General features: G+C 41.7%; 1 protein-coding gene across 17 annotated transcripts in view; it reads left to right on the plus strand.

Moving 5' to 3' along the window:
• The window catches only part of ABLIM3 (actin binding LIM protein family member 3), a 161,413-nt gene that overhangs the window by 99,407 nt on the left and 39,986 nt on the right, over nucleotides 1–22,020 (plus strand). For all 17 annotated transcript variants that reach the window (XM_078385794.1, XM_078385796.1, XM_078385800.1 and 14 more), the window contains 2 exons: nucleotides 5,998–6,124; nucleotides 8,206–8,299. In XM_078385794.1, coding sequence (XP_078241920.1) covers nucleotides 5,998–6,124; nucleotides 8,206–8,299 — 221 coding nt within the window. The remainder of the gene's footprint in view (nucleotides 1–5,997; nucleotides 6,125–8,205; nucleotides 8,300–22,020) is intronic.

Genomic DNA, 22,020 nt, shown 5'->3' on the forward strand with positions numbered 1-22,020 from the left:
TTGAAATGCAGGCTGTGTGATCTCTAAGCAGAGGCAGCAGATGTTGTTGTTCCCTGTTGTTTACTTAAACACATGGATTGTAAAGAAAGGAAGTGTACAGCGTTCCTCACTATGATTACAAAACAGTATTTTCCTGAGACGGCCTGCTCCTGGCCGGCTGTTGGGAGCTGCCAAACAAGACCAACACTGTAGCCAGAATTCAACAGAGACTTAAGGGCTCTTATGCCTATTGATTTTAGTTGGGCTCTAGGTCGCATTCTGGTCTGCATATAACATGGTTGCCAAAGGAACAAAAAATTCCATTGGCATTCTGCAAGAAGTCAGTGTGTGTCTATGTGCATTTTCTTGTTTGATTTTGTAGTATGGTTGTATTTAATAATCTTATCTTAGGACTGCAAAGCCGTCGCTGCTCTTATTTTCATCATTCTTCAATATATAATATTCAGACAAGGTAAACCAAAAAAAAAAAAAAGAATCACACCCAACAAGAACTACACAGTTACAGTTTGCTTGTTTTCTTCAGAAAATACTGAGCATAAGGGATGGCTCTGACCCTTTGCTTCTGGCATGGCTAGGAGGGTCTTCTTTTGATAAGGTGCCTGAAATTGAACTGTTTTGTTGTTCTTTATCAGCTGAAAATCAGGACATACTCTCTGTCTTGTTTACTGCATTTGCAGACTGCAGCTGTGCTCTAGGCAGGCTGGCTGGCTGGCTGCATCCCACTGATAACATCCAGATTTGGTAGCACATTTGTTTTTCACAGGAAAGGGTTGGGGAAGTCAGCAACGATGATGGGCAGGAGGGGGTGATGTCCCATCAGAACTTGGAAGAGCCCCTGTTTTGAGAACAAGTGCCCAAATCACCTAGCCTCCTATGCCTGAGGAAGTGGGCTTGTCTACAAAAGCTCACATTAAAATATAGCAGTTAATCTTTAAGGTACCACAACGTTTTTGTCTTCTTTATTTTTTATTTTTCTTTTGTTTTTGTCTGATATATCAGCCAACAAAAGATTCTGTGAGTTGTAATCTGAAAAATAAACTTCTCCAAGTTCTGTGTCCGTCCTATATGGCAAGAGAATGTGTGGATACAGAGAAGGTTTAATTTTCATGGTTTCTTCCAAATGTATTCACCTGACAAAGAATCATGGAGGCCATTTTGAGTTGAACTGTGAGATGCAGTTTAGGACATGAACTCTTTGCTTTTCATAAATCTACTTGGAAAGCTGAAACACACCGAGTAATTTTTCTTCCATCACAATGGTGGGGCAGAAGAATTATTATCAGAAAAGTAATAAGGAGGAAGCACAAATGTATACAATGACAGTACACCCTCTCTTCCATCATCTTCTCTGTTCACATCATGCCTAACAGAAAATGATTGCATCAACAATCCAGTGCTTACCAGTTGTTCCTGCCAAGTGCCTCATTAAAGTATATGTCACAGAACATGACGAGAGTCTTGCGTGGCATTCCATCCACACTTTTTTGGTTGAAATTTGTTCTTTGCTTTGCTTTGTGTTTGTTAGAAGCTCAAATTTCAGGTTCATGCACCTCAAGCGTACTATACCTATGAGGTGAGATGACGCGTCCTCTTCAGTAGGCTTGTGCTCAAAGTTTTAGGTGGGGGAAACAGACAGATTTGGACCCATGGGGTGTAGTCCCCAGGGAAAACCCACATTTTTACAAAATAAGTGGGAGGTATGCATTAGCAATGTAGTGTATGCCAGTGACGAAATTTGTCCCATGATAATTTGGCCAGGGTGATAGTAGGGCATGCCATTTGAATTTTTGTCTCCAGGCATAAAAATGCCTTAGACTGGCCTTGCTTCTGTTCTTGTGATACTTGTTACATCAAGGTGTTGTGTAAATCTACACATAATGCAACTGTAAAACATATAGCATAGAGGGAAATCCCATTCAGGAATTTTGCGTAAGTCACTGTGGTGAGATTTATTGTTACCAATCTGGGAGAGAGGCTGGATGGACAACACTCAGCTCTCAAACAGAACAGACCTCTCAGAATTAGACTTCCTACTGGAAGCTCAGAAACAAAATGCAATGGATGGAGCTGGGAGCATAGCAGCTGCTGAATCAGCACAAATGCGCTCATCCCTTCCCTCTCTTTTTGATTTTCAGGAAGGGGGAAAAACAATTGCAAACCACTATTTTGTTTTTGCAAGCGTGCACACACATGCACACGCACGCATGCACACGTTTCCTCCCCATGCTGTGTGCCACTGTCAGGTCACCTGAAAACCATCTCCTCTCCTGAAATTCACTCCTAAATATATTCCTCTGCTTGGCTGCCTGGCTCAGGTTACTTCAGGGCAACATGGATTATTCATAACCAGCTGCAAGCCACATTCAGGACTGGCACGGGCAGAGGACAGCATCTCTTTGCTGTTGCTTCTGCACCTTGATGAGCAACCATGTTTAACATACCTTCCTTACCTGTTTTTCTAGAAGGGCATCAACCGGAATCTGGTAGTTATTTCAAAAAAGGGTGCCAGACAAATATATTCTTGGTGTGCAAAGATTCTAGGTTGAAACCGGCTCAGTCTCTCCTTCCTTCCCTCCCTCTCTCCCTCCCTCCCTCTCTTTATTTCTTTCTTTGTGGTCTAAGGCTAATTGACAGTACCTGTTACAGTAGATCTATTGAATAAAAGACACAATTGATTCAATGGGCTCATTCTAGCTGGGATAAAAAAAAATTGGATCTAGGCCCAAATTCCTATCTCTGTCTTTATGAAAATCGGGAGATTTGCTAAGCTGCCTTGATAGCAAGGCATACTGAAAGGATAATTAATTGACCTAAGATAGTTTTAACAGATGAATGCCATTCTTTCTGTGTATTTGTTAGCCATCGCCCCACACCAGGACTTCTAATATCAAATATAATCTAGTAGTAGTTTCAAAAAGGAAAGCCTGAAGAGTGTCTTGTTAGTATATAAAGACTACTTGATGAGAATGTTCTGATCTCTCTCTGTCTCTGCCTGGCCAGAATCCTGTTGGCAGTTTATGCTTGTGTAAGGGAGATCACATAAGTCATGGCAGCAAACTGCCACCTGCTCATAAAGTGCTGATTGCATTCATGTGTCTGATGAGGCACATGCCCAGGAACACATGGTTAATAACCAGTGATTTGCCTCTAAAAGTTACATAATTTCTCTTACAGAAGCATGTTACCAATAGGATTCTGCTCTCTCTCTCTCTCTCTCTCTCTCTCTCTCTCTCTCTCTCTCTCTGTATGTGTGTGTGTGTGTGTATGGGTGAATTAAAACTTTTTTTAGCCAATCACGTGACATAAAAGCCATTGTGAATCAGCTTTGACCCCCTTTTTTACTTCAGATGAAAAAAAAATTCCCTGCCCCTTGGGGTTTCTACTTCTTTCAAGCAAGAGCGATTCACATGGTGTTTTCCCCTGTGATTGGTTGTTTTGTTCTACAAAAAGATGTCTGTATGTGACTGTTAGTAGCATGCTGGTGATGTACTAAGCTGGGCATGATATTTGGGACAGGGGAAAACACCCATGTCCACAATCTTCTTCCCTAGTTGTTTCAAGGTTGTTGTTGTTGTTTTTTAAAAAATAAAATAAAACAAACTACTGAGTTTAATGCTTGATCACCTTTTCACTGCATTGGTACATTAGTTTAGCACTAGATCACCTCTGCACAGAAAAAAAAGAGAGATAAGACTGGATGTGAAATAGAAACATCTCCGACAACTTTGGAAAACTTTGGAAAATTAACCCTTTTCCCAAGCACTGTGCAACACTGGATATAGGCCCAAATTCCTATCTCTGTCCTTATGAAAATTGGGAGATTTGCTAAGCTACCTTAATAGCAAAGCATACTTAAAGGATAATTAATTGACCTAAGATAGTTTTAACAGATGAATGCCATTCTTTGTGTGTGTGCAACACTTTAAACTGTCCACCAGTTTTACAACGAACCATAAAAAGGGAGCCAGCAATTGGCCCAGAGCCAGATCAAAAGAAGGGAGGGCAGTAGCTGTGGAATTGATCAAACTGAATCAGATTGTGGGTCCAATGTGGGCACTGGTACCAAAACCCATGGCTTCCATGTGATCACCTAATCCGTATAGAAGCATAACATAGGCTAGGAATCAAGCTGCAATGTAGATGCAGCTTAAGCTGCTATAGGAAGAATGAGCAGAGTTAGTTTAGTATCAACAGATGAGTGACAGGGTGGGATGGGGGAAGAAGTCAAATAGAATTAGCTTGCAGATCTGTTTTCAGACTATCGTTCCAAACCTTTCACACTAAAATGTCATGTCAGTTAGTGTTGCCTGATTATTTATTTTTACCAACAGCTTCAAAAACGTTGGGGGCGTTTCCCATTGTGTTTACTTGTATTGCAAACTGTGAAAGACTAGAATGAGCTTCCAAAGTCATCAGAGGCCCTCTTGTGCCATCCTTCTGCCAGAGGGACTTCTAAAAATATGAGGGATTCCCAGTGCTGAAGGAGATTGCTGGTCTAAACAGTGTCAAGGTCACAGCTCCCAGGCCCATGTGCTTCCTGCCACTGGTCTCAACAAGCGGCAAAGGAAATGGGAAAGGAAGGGAGGCCTTCAAATACCTTCACATGGCCTTAGATAGACAGAAGTTAGGGAGCAGCTTTTCCTTCATCCGCTTGTATCTGAAAACATCCTTCTGTCTGGCATCCCTCAGTGGAAGACATCTTTAAAGGCATATTCAGATTATGTTGTGCTTGAACAAAAAAGTTCACTTATAAGTGGCCCTTGGCAGCCTCTAACTCTGATGGCTGCAGAAGCTTCAGATACTTGTCACACTGGTTTGGTTTGGTTTAGTCTGCCTCCGTGCCCAGGTCTCCTAGTAGGTTTCTATAAATAAACGTACTACTGTAATATTATATAAACATTGATTTGAGTCACTGGATCAAGACTGCAATGAGAATTAAGCATCTTAAATACACTAGAAAAGAAAATATGTAGTTAAATGTCAGCTGAATTGTTGCATATTCTTTGTGGAGACATATTGCCAGACAACTTGCCGATGTTAAAATGTGAAAAACGAAATCGGGCTGAAAAACAAAGTGACATAAAAAAAGGCACTTTCTGTCTGTTTTAGGTGTACAGCTGAAGGTACGGTCAGGTGAAATTTTCATCATGTTTTGAATGGTTACAGAGAATATACCTTGTTTTTGTTTTTTATATCATTACATTACTTCCCCCATACCATTTGAAACTATTTTATCCTATTATTTTGTCACCTCTTTCCTTGTTATCCTCCTCCTCAGCTTTCCTCAAATACGGTCTGATAATGAGTCTATGCAATCTGTTGGATCTGCAATCCAGATGGCAACTTGTAATGTGGACACTCCAATAAGGATCTAGACTGCTTTCCTACGCTTCGCACTGCACAGGCATCACTAGTGCTGCTGTTGTTGCTAGCACCTACTTCGTTGCAGGAAAGCTACCATACATCAGAGGCTGTGAATCAGCAATACCAATGGCACCCCTAGGGTAAAGATGCCAAGGAGAAGCATTCAAAAAGAAGACCTCTAGATATTGCTGGACTACAACTCCTGTTGGTCCTACATATGTCATGAGAGATAAAGGGATTTCACAACAGCTCCTGGAAAGGCTCATGTATTCGCAATGCTTGTTCTAAAGAGTTCCCTAGAGCAACCATGTCATGGATGCCACCACGTTGAGTGCTCGTGTATCTGCCTGGCATGGCTGTGCAGAAGATCTCTTAGGCTCATGCCCTTGGGATTCACCAGATCCATTCACTTGGATGGTAGAATTCCTTTCCTGCTAGTCAGGCAGCTATTTGTAATACAATCAAGACCCTGATTATGACATGTGACATCTAGAACTCCTGAACCCTTCACTGTTGGTGGCCCCAGAAAGCAAGGCATTTTGGGGCATAGCTCTTCACTGCCAGTTTCTAAAACCATCCTGGATCCTGCTGCTGGTGTGTAGTTAATTCTCTTGTGTCTGTCTTATTTCCTAGAGTGTGCAGGTTGCAAGGAGGAGATCAAGCAAGGTCAGTCGCTCCTGGCCCTCGAGAAACAGTGGCATGTCAGCTGCTTCAAGTGCCAAACCTGCGGAATCATCCTAACTGGAGAATACATTAGCAAGTGCGTGTCTCTCTCTCTCTCCCTCTCTCCTGTCCCTACACCCTTCATGGATCTGCTCCATGAGGCAAGAATTGTGCCAAGCTAAGGATCTGAAGACCAGTAGATGGCTCCACCCAGTGTATTTGGTGTGTTTGTACACATTGCCAGCAGGCAGGGCAAGCAACAGCACGAGTTGCTTTTTTCTCACTCCCCTTAAAAAGAGAACAGTTGTGCATCCCTTCCTCTGGTGAGACTGGGAGGCTCTGCATTCATCTAAAATCTGTTTTATGACAGGACAGTAATCATCTCTTCCCACTCATTGCTGAGGACGCAAGTATCATCTGTAATTTTTCCCACCTGTCCCTCCACTGTGTAGAGATGCATTAGAGTTAAATAAAGAGATGAATATATCTGCATCTTTGGACTACAGCTCTCAGAATTCCACAGGCAGCATGGCTATTTGAGGCTATTTCCCCTTAAATGTCGCAGAGAAATTATCTCTATTACAGATAAGTCTGCTGAAGATAATTGTTTGTAGAAGTGCCATAGGAATGCAAGTCACCAGATGACTTTTTTTCTAAAATCTATTTTGAAAACCACATGGCAGTTATAGCACACAATTATTCAATCACTCTGATTAATTGTTTGTGACTTTTAGCCCTGGAGCAATCCAGGGATGTTTAGGAAAAGAATCCTCTGGGCCATTTCACAAAGAGATGAACATGTGTGTGTTAATGAGAGATTTATAGTTCGATTCCTAGCATGCAGGCATCAAGGAACAAGCAAAAACTAGTGGCCTAGCAATTCAACTATTTACTGATTTTCCATCCCTAGAAAGAAATAATTTGGGGAAGTTATTTTCTTTTTGGACTATAACTTCTAGAATCCTTCAGCCTGCACACTCATTGGGAATGGAATATAAAAATAACTTTTTTCAAAATCTAGGAACAAACATAAATGACTCTTTGGAAAAATGAATTTGTGAAGTGGCTTTTCCAGACTCGCCATTAATTAAAAAATCATACTGGAAATTTAATGCATGCTTGCTTCTTTCAGGCCCTCTGTCATCCCTAAGCCCTACTGCCTCTTCCTCTGGATACATCAAATCTCACTCAGGACTACATCAGAGTCCTTCTCTCCATAGTACTAATCAAGGTCACAGTTCTGTCCTCCCCTTAATTAGCCTAATTCTTTTTCCTTATGTCGTTGTTTACCCTTTTTTGCCTTTCAAGCACACTTTAACCCAACTGAAGGCTGGTGACTAGAAAAGGGTTTCTCAAAGAGCTTATTCATTGTTTCATCTTTGATGCATGCCTTGTTTCTTGAAAAACAGCCACTACCTTCAGGCAGCCGTAGTCTGATCCAAACGGGTGTAGGTAGACTATGAACAGATGCAGACGTTACTCCACAGCATCCAATATTCCAACTGAAAAAATCAGTTCTTTCCCCCTAAAGTAGGACTTCTTTCCCACCAGTATTGACTGGCATTTTGGAATAATAGGTCTAGTTATAGGAAGCAGCATAAGAACAGGGAATAAAATAGACAAATACGCCTGTTGACTGGAGGCATCTCTCTTCCCATAGAACAGGAGTGGGCAATCTCAGTTGGATCAAAGGCGTTTTTAAAAAGTTACTGGCAACCCCAGGGCCACACTTCCGTGGGAGTGGAATAATAGGAGGAGGTCATGGCCAAACAGGCTGATGCGTAGGTTGATTGACTAACTGATTGATTGGTACAGTAGTTATGTACTGTAAAGGTTGCAATGGTGCATTTTTCTCAGTTGGATTTAACTAAAAAAGAGAAACTTTTGTAAACAAAAAAAGCCCCCTTGTACCTTCTAGTAGCCAAAAATAATTTTTAAATGGGGACTGCATGGGGGCTTTAGGGGTGCCGGCGACCCCTCCAAATGTGGCAATGATATTAGAGAGCAAGTGGGACTTTTTGAGCAATTCAAAAAAAAATTTAAAAGTTTGAGGGGTGTAGAGGGCCCCAGGTGAGCTGGGAGCCTGCAGAAATGGCTCATGGACTGCAAGATGCCCACCCACCTACCCATCCCAGTGCACTGAAACTGCCTCAGCCTCATTTGTTTTTGATCTCACAGGGACGGCATCCCCTACTGTGAATCTGACTATCACTCCCAGTTTGGCATTAAATGTGAGACCTGCAACCGATATATCAGCGGCCGCGTTCTGGAGGTGAGTGCCAGGCAGACAGTTTCCTTTGTGTAATATACAGTTCAAATGATGTCATGATGCCAAGGACGTATCTAGCCAGTACTTTGTGTTCAGAGGAGAGATATCCCCCGACATTTCCCGTGACATCCAGAAACATCCAAAGATAGGCAGGTGCCCAGAGCATTCTTGCCTCTCTGTAACTGACTAAGGATTTCATAGCGCTGCTAGAACTTGTGCCATGTCTCATTACAAAGAATAGTTGGATAGGCCTTGCACGATTGTCTACCACTCAAAACACGTCACCTCATCTGACTTGGGAAACTAAACAGATTAGCCCTACTTAATAGATGGATGAGAGACCGCAAGAGAATAACAGGAATCTCTATGTAAGGTTAGGAAAGCATCTGAAATCCCAGAGAGCCACTGCAGCTCCCAGTTTTTAGTGCTGGTCTAGATCACTGGTTCTTAACCTTGGGTTACTCAGGAGTTTTGGACTGCAACTCCCAGAAGCCTTCACCACCAACTGTGCTGGCTGGGGTTTCTGGGAGTTGCAGTTCAAAAACATCCGAGTAACAAAGGTTAAGAACCACTGGTCTCGATGGTCAGTGAAAGGCATTTTCTTATGTTCCTAGGATCTGTGAGAGACACTGGATTGCTCTTCTGTACTGCCAAGATAAAAATAGTGGCTTGCTACATTAATATTATTGTAAAAGACTAGTTCCTGAAAAAGAGTGCCATGTAGTTTGGCGTCTGACTGACAAGAGAAGAATAAGCAGCTGTACATCAGAGATCTATAGGCAAGCCTGGAAGGATGTCAAATGTAGCGGGCTATATATAGGCAAAGCGGGAAGTGCTAAAAATGGGTATGGCTGTGTCCGCCTTATAGAGGGTGAAATGTGGATTCTAATTTATTATCTGGTGGCTGAAGCGGAATCCAGCATATGCAAGCACTGTCGCTGAAAGTATGTTTCCAGGTCTCCTGGTGACATAGGAAAAAGACCTGTGAATATGTGAAGAACTGAGTATCCACCAAATATGGGTGTACATCTGGTAATCTCCTAGTATACTTTCAACACAGTCCACAAAGGTTCTACTCTCTTTACTAATGTGTAGTCTCTCTGTACGCCTGTTGTTCTGCCAATAACTCCAAGCCCTCTTTTCTCAGCCTGAAACAAAGACTAGCACCACAACAGTTCCCAGTTTAACAAGTCAAAATGAAGTATGCAAATAAAGCTATTTAAGCAAATGTCTCTGATCTGCACAGCATGCATTGGATTGTAAGCACAGCTTTCTAATCAACTTCCAATAGGCACACATATGAGAACATAAGTACTGCAGAGAGGTCTCTAGTCCATTTTAATTCAGTATTCTCCTTTTTTTTTTTTTTTTTTGGTCAACCAGATCCCTTTGGGAAACCAAAACAGAGAATATGAAGGCTGTAACCATCATCCCCTGTTATCTCCAAGCAATTTCATGCTGCCTTTGATCTTGGAGCTTTAATATAGCCATCGTCATAGTCATGAGTGGCCCTGTCTTGAGTGAATTTGTCTAATCACCTTTGAAAGCTGTATAAAAGAGGAGGCCTTCCCATCATCTTGTGGAAACCAGTTTTGCAGTTTAACTCTGTTAAGAAAACTCTCCGCTGGTCTCTTCCTTGGATTTTCCCCATTGGGTGTCCTGGTAGGGGTGGTATGCCAGATGACCTGAACTATAAATCCCACTACAGGTCCTTTATCATTGGCTTTGCAGCCCTGAGTCATCCAGCATGAGAGGTGAAATACAATTTGTCTGTGTCTATTTATGCCTATGGCATGCATAATTTTCTAAGCCTCAGTCACATCCGTTCCTACCATATTGTTCTAAATATTGTAATCTTTCCTCATGGGTGAATTGTTCCGGCCTTGTAGCCCATTCAGTTGCCCTTTTCTGCCCTCTTTTTATTTTTACAATGTCATTTTTGAGTTGCTCCAATCCAATAGGTAGCCATCCTCAACATGTAGCCACACTACCATCGATTTGTCTAAAGACTTTCCTCTTGGAATGAAGTAGACATAACTGGGCGCTTGTTACATACGGTACCTTTCCTTTGAGGTTGCAAGTGGAGTCTCATTTCCTGAGGACTCATGCCCTGTTCTTTGGAGCCATTTCCTGCTGCACAGGGGGAAAAATAATCTACTTTTCTGCCATGCCTCTCCTTTCCTAGTCCTAAGGCATTTCAGCAGCACAGCTGAACTGTGAGTCTGGTTGCTCTAACCCTGAATGAACAACTTTACCAGCCTGCCAGGTGATAATTGCCATTGTTCCCCTTTTATTCCTCTGCCTGAGAGACTGCTCTGTAGCCAGGTTTCACCCTGCCTCTCTCCTGCTCTGTTGCTGTAGCAACAAACCCAGCATAGCTGCCAGCCACGCAACCGTATGCTAGCAAATGAGAGAGCCTGGGCTGGAGGAGGCTGCCTCTGCAAAGAGACGCGAGAGAGCCCAAGGGAAGCATTCCAGGAGCCCGCCCATGGCACTTCTTGAATAACAGAGTTACACTAGAGATACTCTGGGCTGTTGGACTTCAGTGAATGAAAGAGCAGGCACTTTACATTCCTGGCAGTGGCAAGTCAAGTGGGTTAGGGGGGTGTCGGTTTTTCCTTCACCAGAAAATAGGGATCGGTGAAGGTTCCTTGCTTTGTCATCCCGTCACATCTTCAGTCTTTTAGAAAAGAAAAACCTCAAGGGGGAATTAATTTCCCCACTGCTGATGTATGCAGCCACCACATGGCTTCATTGACACTATGGTTCCGATTCAGCTCTAGAAGCTGTCTTTCTCAGAACGGCAGGTTATGGTAGAGAAAAGTGTCTGAGTTTGTGCAGAATGTGTTCTGCTGTAACTGCTAAGTAGTTATGCCCCACCTCACTCTGTTTAGGATTAAGGATCAGACCCCATGGCGGGAATATCAAACAGGCTTGACATTCGTCTTTCTTGCAAGAAATTAAGCACTGGTTGGGAAGGAAAGAAGTGTTCTAATCCTACCCAGGATGAACCTTTTTTGTGGATTCAATAGAGATCCATGACACAGTTATTGTTGCATTATGAGATGCTTGTCAGTTTCATATGGAGCCTCCCGTGCACTGTGCTAGACCATCTGTTGTCTGTCTTTCAGAAAGACCTGTCCCTAGAGTAAAATTGGCACGAACCTGCCATGCATTCAACTGCCTGACTCTTCAAAAACCACAGAGAAAGGATCTTAAGACTCATAGCATGCAAAGCAGTCTCCAAAGAATGGGAGGCTGGTCTTCCCGTTAGCTTGTTCACTGTAACTCGGTCATCTCTCCGTTTTCCATATGGCTGCTCAAGAAAGTTGAGCCAAGTCATGTGGACTGGTACTGGGCACTTTTGATACCATGTGGTTGTCTAACTGAGCTGCATTAAGGATGCATTTGCAAACTCTCAGTGGTGCAGAGGATCTGACTGGGATCTTTGGAATGAGGAGGAAGATGATCAGAGGACTTCTGGAAGAGTAGCATAGCTCACTGGACTTGGATTTTCACTTCAGAACTAAGTTCCTCACCAATGGGCATTGGTTATGAGCTGATGCACTAGTCATGAGAAAGGCAACATTTTGTACCTCTAAGACAGATGTGGGAGGGGATCTGTGCATATGAAATTCCACAGCAAACAAGCTTCTCATTCTCATTCGGTAAGCCTTTCAGACGTATTTCCAGATCTGCATTTCCCCTCTGCAGGTCAGAATGGAAACATGGGGGTTGTTAGGGAGGATAGGTACTCACCTGTCTTGAACTATCTAATCAATTGTCATCATAGTGTGTAGGATTGCCAGAGCCTAGTCTAAGGAAGCACCTCATGATAAACATGATGGGATTGGGTAGAAATAGCTGGGTTCTGGGAAGAATCTGACCCTGGAGCTTGTCGCAGAGAGCCATGTCTCATAGATTGTGTAACTACTGCTGGGTGATTCAGATTGTGTAACTACTGCTGGGCATGATACAACCTCTCTTTGGATAAATTCCAAAGACAGTTCTCTCCAAGCTTATCTTGACATGTGAGATCAAACTCTCACCTTTTTTTTCTTCCTTATGCTGGGCATGGGGGGGGTGGCATCTCTCAAAACACTAAACCAGCTAGCTACTTTGGTGAAGGTGATCAGGACATTGGTACCTATTAGATATGCCAGACATCATATGGGCATCTTACTGGCCTCAAAGCAAATAGTTTCTGATCATCTTTCTTGATAAAGCATGGCACGAGAGTGCCTTGAACCATCAGCCATGATCAGCCTTCATATGCTTAAGCCTCTGGCTGTCCCAGATGACTTTTAAGATGTGCAGCCAACCAAGGAAGATTAATGAGTCTTAACGAAAGGAGACCATTCCCCCTCCCACTTTGAATTATAATAAGCAGTCTCTCTCAATACTAGGCAGCATTAGGCACTTGCAATGACTGTAATTCTAATCAGGATAAAATAAACAAGCCTGCTGTGGTTTGGTCTGTCATGCAATTGTATCTCTTGTAGAAGAAGCCTCTGCCGGGTGGGAGCAGGGTTTAGGATCCAGCCAGACCAAAGACAAAAAAGTCCATCTAACAACTGGCTTGGCCAAGTATCTGACAAAGCAAGCGGCAAGCGAAAGGGGTTGCTGGCCAAGTCACTGAAAAAGAAGGCAAACTGAATTCTGTTATTAGAATACCTATTATGTGTAGGTACATTTGGTACTTACTTTGATTGGTTGGTTGGTTTTATTAACAATCATCATCCTAGAACTGAAGAGCTGGAAAGGACCCTGTGGATCATTGAGTCCAGCCACTATCAAGGAGGCACAGTAGGGAATTGAACTCCCAACCATCTAAACCACTGAGCCATCCAGGAGCTCTAGCTATGTCATTGGCTGAATTCTTTCCCAGACTAGAAGGAAAGCTGGTGCATAAATTAATTGTAACATGTGTCCAGTGATTTTTTTTTTTTTTTTTTTTTTTTTGCGATGGATCACTGTACTCTGGGTTGTTTACCCATGTTTCCTATCGAAGATAATGATGGCTACTAGCTTGCCATCAGGTTCAAAAGTTTAGAGAAATTTGCTGGACATGAACTACCAGTGGTGCTTTGACATTATAGTTTTATGGAACCAAGCCTGGAAATTTTACCTTTTAGGACTGCAGTTCCCATCATCCTTCAGCCAGCATATTTCACTGGCCTTGCTTGCTTGAGGACTCCAGAAGTTTAGTCCCAAAAACTGACATTGGCAGAAGACATTGGATAGCAGGTAGCAGGGACAAGTTATGGGAATGGTTGATTTCTTGAGCAGAAAGCATTTCTTTATATGCCTGCAAGCTTTTCAGAATTCCCTGGCTGTCTTTTGTCACATACTTTTGCAGTATAACCCTGTATGAGTCTATAATGAAGAAATTCCCACTGAGTTTGATAGGATTTACTCCTGGGTAAATATACACAGGATGGTAGCCCTGATGTGACTTATTAAGGTAAAGGTAAAGGTTCCCCTTGACAATTTTTTTTTTGTCCAGTCGTGTTCGACTCTAGGGGGCGGTGCTCATCCCCGTTTCCAAGCCATAGAGCCAGCGTTTTGTCCGAAGATAATCTTACGTGGTCATATGGCCAGTGCGACTTAGACACGGAACGCTGTTACCTTCCCACCGAGGTGGTCCCTATTGATCTACTTGCATTTGCATGCTTTTGAACCGCTAGGTTGGTGGGAGCTGGGACAAGCGACGGGAGCTCACTCCGTCGCGTGGATTCGATCTTACGACTGCTTGGTCTTCTGACCCTGCAGCACAGGCTTCTGCGTTTTAGCCCACAGCGCCACCACGGCTCTTCTTATGTTCTACATCCATGATGATCTATGCATCCCATATCTGAATACAAATGTAAACATATTATCTCAATAAATTAAAAAAAAAACAGGGGTGGCTCCTAGGACTCTGAATTAATTGCAGAACCTCGCTTAGATGAGGCAGGTCTCTTGAAAGAGCACATGTGTAAACAGTACTCCTTCAAAGGAGCGAAGTAAGGTTATGAGGAGATCTGTGTTTATGTTTTGAATAAGGAACATCTGAAATTGGAAGATCAATTTCTCTTTTAAGGTTCTGCACTTGATAACTGAACAAACAGTAGCCCTTACAGAGTAAGAATTATAATTACTACCTGCCTCCCAATATAGTTCAGATTTGACTTGATTTCATCTAGGACCCACTTGCTTGTCTTTCTGGCAATCCTTATTGTTGTTAGTTAGTTATGTGCCATCAAGTCATCTCCAACTGATGGTGACCCTATGAATGAGTGATCTCCGAAATGTCCTGTTCTCATGACCTCAGTTAAGCTCTCGCAAACTTGAGCCTGTGGATTCCTTTAGGGAATCAATCCATCTTGTATTTGGTCTTCCTCTTTTCCTTCAACCTTTCCCAGCAATATTGTCTTTTCCAGAAAATCTTGCCTTCTCATGATAGGTACGGTAAGTAGGATAGCCTGTTTCAACATTTTTGCCTCCAGAGATAGTTCAGGCTTGGTTTGATCTGCAACCCTTTGTTTGTCTTTCTGGTAAGCCGGAGTATCTGCAATGATGATTTATTTCTTCCTAGTGCTTTCAGACCAGCCTCACTTTCTAGAACTGCAGGTTCTGCACAATAGGATTCCTCTTCAAATGAGTCTATCATCCTTTTATCTCATCTGTATACGTCCTCAGTATACTGTTTCCACCTTTTCTCTTTCCCCCCCCCCTCCTGATCAGATAGTGTGCTTTCTTGTTGGTTTTTCAGCATTCGTAATCTAAACTTAAATTTCTCTGATTTCTTGGATCTTCTGTAAAAGATCTCTTGTTCTTCCCTCTTTGTTGTTCTCCTCTATTTCCTTGCATGGGCTGATGTTGTAGTTCTGTTTGTCTCTATGTGAAATTTGCTGAAAAAATTCAGAGTTCTGACCCTATTTCTGTCACTTTTTACTTTGGCGTGTTGTCTGTCCTTTACAATTTTAAGCCTTTCTTCTGTCATCCACCTCTGTTTTTCTTTTCTTTTTACTACAGGAATTGTCTTCTTCAATTCATCCCTAATAATATCTCTTGTTTCAATCCGCAGCTCTTCTGGTTCACAGTCACTTGAGTTTAGTAATGCTCATCTATTCCTCATCTGGACTTTAAATTTATCAGGACTGTTGTTTGAATTATATCTTGGCACTCCAATTCTTTTAGTGTTCTTTTTCAGCTTCACTCCAATGTTGGATATTAACAGTTCATGATCAGTACCACAATCTGCTCCTAGTCTTGTTTTGGCTAAGAGGGCACAGCTTCTCAATGTCCTGCTTCCAATTCTGTAGTCTATTTGGTTTCTATATTGACCCCCTAATGATGTCCAGATATGGTTGTTTGAAGCATGTATTTGCAATGAACAGATGGTTGGATCCACACAACTCTATGAGTCTTTCTTGAACTTCACTTTTGAAGCAACCAGAGCATCTCTCCATAGCTATGGCAGCACAGGGTTTAATTTAATTTTCTGGTGCAGACTTTCATTCCAGGGATGCATAGCCTTGAGAGGGAGAAACATAGGAAGCTGGAACCCCACAGTGCCAATTTTACAATTTTAAAATTCTGTGTAGCTATCTATACCACACATCTTGCATCAGGATTAAAAGTTGTTCCAAGAGGGACTGACCCAAAACTATGTGACCACCAAGTGACTTTGAACCAACTTCAAAAACCCTGATCCAGCTCCTGATGTATTTCAGTAGTGTAACTGCACCCTGAGATTCCTAGCAAGCAGTGCAGAAACTGTCTGTTGATCATATTTTTATATCATGCTCTGGGACTGCCATGGTCCAGAAGAGACTACAGCTGGCCAAATAGAGAGCAAAGGGGTAATTTAAAGATACCCTTTAAAATAAAGGACATTTTGTCAGGAATTTTTCAAGTTTTGTACCATTCTCTGTCAATTCTAAGCAATGAAGGTGGTCTCAGCTAAACAGTAGCAGAAAATCAGGGCTAGTGGAAAGTTGCTAATACCAGTGTATGCTATTGAACCAGCTGAATCAGCAGTACGGTCATGGTTTTGCCTTCAAAAGGGCACTGAGAACTTAGTGCTTGATCCTGTGAGCGGCTGCCTCAATCCTGTAGCTCATAGGCTCAGGCTGTAAATCCCACCTAACCTTTTCTTAGACCTCAAGGCTAGCTTCTTGGACTTAAGGGGCCTGCTTTCTTGACACAGTAGCGTTAGACAACATCAATCTGTCATTTGATTTGATACTTGTATTGCTTTAGTGTCAGCCAAATCTAGGGGTAACGCAACTAGCTCATTCTCATAAATCTCCATGGAGTTCTACACGGTATGTGAATTAACAGGCGAATGTGTCTTCCTGAAGGCTCCAGAATATTTATGAAAAGAAAGGAGGGGGGGAGACTTCTGTTGCTTTCAGCTGTGAGTGTCTCAGTGATGAATTCAGTTCATTTGCACCATCATTATTGATTTCCAGATTTCCACTCTTTATGAAAGTGTTGCGGGAGAAGCATCAGATGATGCAGCCACATGAGACACCGTTGAAATGCTGGGCTTGGCTGCTTTTTGAACAGATCAGTTCCCTGCCCACAAGCACACATGCGCGCGCACAGACACACACACACACACCTCTTCTTCTTTTTTTTAACATGTTGACGTGCCTTGTCTTATGGACCAATTGATTCCTGATAGCGTCTGGAATAAAAAATAACCCAGCCTTTCTGGATAACAAGAAAAGTAGGAATGAGGTTGGAGTCAAATCCGAGAAAACTCATTTGGATTTTTTTGGTGATGGGGACAAAGGCTGGCTCTTTATTATGTGAAGGAAGATAAAAACACAATTATGGCATTGCAGTCTGCTGACAAAAGAGTGCCCAAAGAATAGAGATGGGTACAGAGTGGGTGAAGGAACTGTGTTTCTTTCTTTTAATTTGAGGATGTTCTGGGGCCTGTCAAGGGAAAGCACCCAAATTCAGCAGTAGAATAATTGCTTTGCATACAGAATCTGTTGTGTTTGATTCCTGGGATCAGAGCAGTAACTAGCAGTTTTGGCACCTAGATTTTCAATGCTTTGTTAGTTAAGTTTGGGTCACATGAAACTGGCCTATGCAAAGAGAGAAAGGAGGAATGGGGAGGCATGCCTGCATCAAAGCATCCAAGGGCCAGGTTGCTTGTATACTGAGCTGGCCTGGCCTGGTCTGCTTTTCTTTTCTTTTCTTTTCTTTTCTTTTCTTTCTTTCTTTCTTTCTTTCTTTCTTTGCTGGCTAGGGAAGAGTGGCTGACGGCAGTACATTCACTCAGAAGGTAGGCTTGGGAGATTTGTACCCTTCCAACAGCAAATGCCAATGGGTGGTTTTTGCCCACTAGCAACAGCAAATGTTTCTATCCTCTAAATTTCGACACCATGCAACAAAGCCCATGCCACATTGCCTTTTAGTTACAACTATGCCTTGTATCTCCATGTGGGGTTTGGAAGACTCCTGGCTGAATCTCTGAAGAGCTATTGCCAGTCAGTGTAGACCATTCATTCCAAACCTTGGATCCCCAAATTCCTAGACTAAAACTCCCAGAACCCTTCACCACTAGCTGTGCTGGCCAAGAACATCTCAGGACCTAAGGTTGGAAACCACTGATGTAGACAGTACAGACCTCAAGGGACCAGTGGGCTGACTTGTATTGGGCAATGTCTCCTGCTCCTATTAGGGGAGACATGTGATTGCTATCAAGTTACCTCTCCTTTACATCTTTCTCCAAGAGTGTCTAGTGAAAGAAGTATGTTGTACTCAGCATTCTTTCCCCATCTCTGTTTCAGCTCTTTGGGTGGGAAATTACTGAGTTTGTGTATGCAGCTACATTTTTATTAACATATATGGCTGGGAAGGAGTGTTGAGGAGTGATGGATCAACAGTAGTCATGCATCCTCCCTAATAGCTACTGTAGTTTGGCCCTCGGTTTGTTGTTTGTTTGTTTGTTTTGTTTTTTCAACCACCAAGAGTAGATTTCTCTAGATGGACAGTATAAAAGCCAAATAAGTAAGTAAGTAAGTAAGTAAGTAAGTAAGTAAGTAAGTAAGTAAGTAAGTAAGTAAGTAAGTAAGTAAGTAAGTAAGTAAGTAAGTAAGTAAGTAAGTGAGTAAGTAAGTAAGTAAGTAAGTAAGTAAGTAAGTAAGTAAGTAAGTAAGTAAGTAAGTATGTTCATGAAGATACTTGGATTAGAGGTGTGTGAATCTTTTTTTAAAAAGAGAACTGGTGAACTAATGTAGGATCGTGTTATCTGGGTTGTTTCTCAGTTGTTCCATTGTCATTGTTTTTATACATGGTGTTTGATTCTGTTGACATTTGGATTCCTAACACAGGTCACTAATTACTGAGCTACCCTTCCAGACAGCACATCTCCCACTATCTGCCACAGTGATAGTATTACCAAGGCAAAATAAGAAGTAATGCCTGTGTTAGAATTACAGTATACCTATAAGTCCTGACGGTTGGCATTACGATGGCTATCCCCACCAGAGCACCATGTGAATCACATAGCTCATCAACTAGTGCTAGCTATTTGATGTAGCAGCTACTGGCAGGAGGATTGGCACTGTCCCTCCATGTTGCTGAGGATGTTTCCTGTCCCCCAAACCTCCAGCTTCAAGTATTCAAGAGTATAACAGGTTGAAGCACTAGTTGCATAATCATCTGCCTTTAGCTCAGCAAGAGCATTTTATATTTGCATTTGTCTACGGTTCAGCTTTCTTTTTTTAACCTAATGAGTGAAATTGATTAGACCACAAGTCCTCAGCTTCCTGCTTAAAACAGCCAATGGCGATATAGATTTACCCAGGAAAGCTAGGATGCTTTTAAGTAAATCTGGTTACGGTAGCTATACCAGTATGCATCACAAACAGCAACCTGAAGAGCTGTGGTAATCGATTTCATGCATAAGTTAAAAAAACCCAAGCATTACATCGGCAGGCTACAAATGCATGAATCATCTTTTCTCTCTGGGCTAATGAGATTGGTAATTGTTTCAAACAAGTGAACTTTCTGGGAGCAGAGTGTTGTCTTGCATTGTTTATCTGGGCAAAGAGCACTGAGGGGACATAACTTCAGGTAGTCATTTCCAGGACCTTTTTAGACAAGATGTTGATCCTTCATGTAGAAGCAGTTCACTCTTAAGAAGAAAAGACCATGTGTATATTCTGACAGAACTTTGCCTCAGCTCATATTATTATTATTATTATTATTATTATTATTATTATTATTATTATTATTATTATTATTATTATTATTATTATTATTATTATTATTATTATTATTATTATTATTATTATTGGTAACTGGTCCATTGAGAGATTCTGCTTGCTTTCTTTGCATATGTGATATCTCATGACATGTAGTGCTATGATTTGTGTCACTTGGAGAGATAATGTTGTAAGAGTTGGAAATATACTTTAACCTTGAAGTGTGATCCAAACCTCCCTTTAAAAAAAGTCCAGAACTTGAATCTTAAGGAATAAAGATTGTGCAAGGTGTCAATTGCATTAGGACACATATCTGAGGAAATGCAACCCAAGATTTGGTTGTACCTGTAACCATTTAGGGTATGGGCGGGTTGCCCCTTAATCATAGTTAAGAGACAAGATTGTTTTTTGTGGCTTAGACCAAACAACTCATTTTCAGAAGCAAGCAGCTGATGAATCAATGCAGAGCCTCACATTTTGGTCCAGTTTCACAGTCAGTGACATTGATGCAGATCTGACAATACTAATGTGCCTTTGCTTGAGCTTGCGCTGGTTTTCTAATTAGCAACACCGCACTTTTGAAATATAAGTAGCCCCTTTTTAGAAATACCCTTCCTAATACTGGCTTTAACATAAACGAGTCCTTGCTTAATTAAAAGCCTTTCCTAGCCTTTCTTTCCCCACACCCTTTCGTAGTCCCTCATTCTCTCTCTTCCATGGTTCTCATCACTGCTGCAGTAAAGTGCCCCTTTGGGAGCAGTGCTTTGCTCTGAATGGCAATGATTGCACCAAAGTAAACAGAGTGGCTACATCTGAGCCCGCTCTGAAAACCCTGAAAGCGAGCCTGTAATTGAAATCCTAACAGACACTTCTGAGTTGAAACAAGCTACCAATTAAGTCTATTATCCTTGCTAAAGGGCAGGGGGGAGAGGCCCTCCCTGCTCCATCACAAGTGGGCGAAATAGTAGGTTGCCATTTCTATTCTTGGAGTCACTGAAGGCAACAGAAGTTGTTGCCCTGTGATCAGAACCCTGGATAAAGAAATCAGGGCCGAATGTTTCAAGAACGATTTCTGTTTGTTTTCCTAACCCTTATTATTCTGTGGCAGATGTCCTCACTTCCCACCATGGCCAGATGATAGTGGTTTGCTGAGTGACAGCTGGCAAAACAGGGATGTTCCATTATTTCACAAGTTGTTTACCACCCTGATGACTCTTTGGGTTTGGCTGTGCCATGATTTGTCCTCCTGCCCAACTCTAGGAAAGTCACAGGACTGACAAGAGCTGAAAGCTGACAGAAGAGGCAGTCCTTTGAATCAGTGTGACAGCTCTGAGCGCCCCCTGGCCTCTCCTTGCCACAGAGCTAACAGGAAGGTAGTTCCTTCAAGTAGTGTTCATTGTAATCCTACAATGGCTCCCTTCATTTCAAACACAACACAATGCTTAGTGTTTTATTTCATCAGCATGCCATGTTTTGTGTTGAGCTTGCACCCATTTTATTCAATATAGGAGATAATATCTAGTACAAATGAACAGTTGACCATTACCCTCAAGAATTTTTTAACCTTTTGTATTATTAATTTAGAAGTGTGTGTTATGTGCCATGAAGTCACTTCTGACTTATAGCAACCTAATTGGCATTTTCAAGGTATGTGAGATGTTTAAGGCATAATCTTACTTGTGACAGACACACATAGACACAGACACACACACACACACACACAGAGAGAGAGAGAGAGAGTTGAGCATAATGAATTGCAGTCTAATATTCTGCCCATTACACTACACTGGCAATAGGACAAAAAAAAGCTAACTTTCTCTAATCTTACCACATATCTCTTTCTGAAAACCCCTATTATTTGGCAACCCCAAAACAATTAATAATAGAAGAGCTGAGATTCAAAAAACTTATTACACAGTTAGATTAGATCACACAGTTTATTTGTTGGGGTAAACCACAAAAAGAAAGCACAAATACAGAAAGCAACTGAGAGATTTTAAAATAATTTGGATGCATGTAGTTACTCCAACTATTCCATTTTAGCAGCAATTTGATCATGAAGCCAGTGGTCACACATCCCCTTATCATTTGCATCACAAACTCAAGTAGCTTAATATTTATCCATTCATTTATTTAATATGTACCCTGCCTTTCTTCAAATACAGGGAATCAAGGCAACTTGCAAAATTTTAAAAGGACAGGTTTAAATATGGTAAATGACAGTATTAGAAAGCAACTAAATATATTACATATTAAAACAACTGAATAAAAGAATTTAAATAAGTTAAAGGCATAGTAAGGGGTTATAAATACCACAATGTTTCTTTATGCAACTGAAAAAAGAACATAGCTTCAGACAAAACAAAATACAGTCACAGAATCTATGGGAGATTCAGTTGACTTGAAAGAGGTGTGGGAGATGGTGGGGCCAGAGAGATTCTGCACAAAGTGAGGCAATAGGAGCCTAATGTAAATTTGTATAGCACAAAATGAGAGAAAAGAGTTTAAAAT

This window comes from Pogona vitticeps, chromosome 2 (assembly GCF_051106095.1).
Source record: "Pogona vitticeps strain Pit_001003342236 chromosome 2, PviZW2.1, whole genome shotgun sequence".
In the NCBI taxonomy this organism is placed as follows: Eukaryota; Metazoa; Chordata; class Lepidosauria; order Squamata; family Agamidae; genus Pogona; species Pogona vitticeps.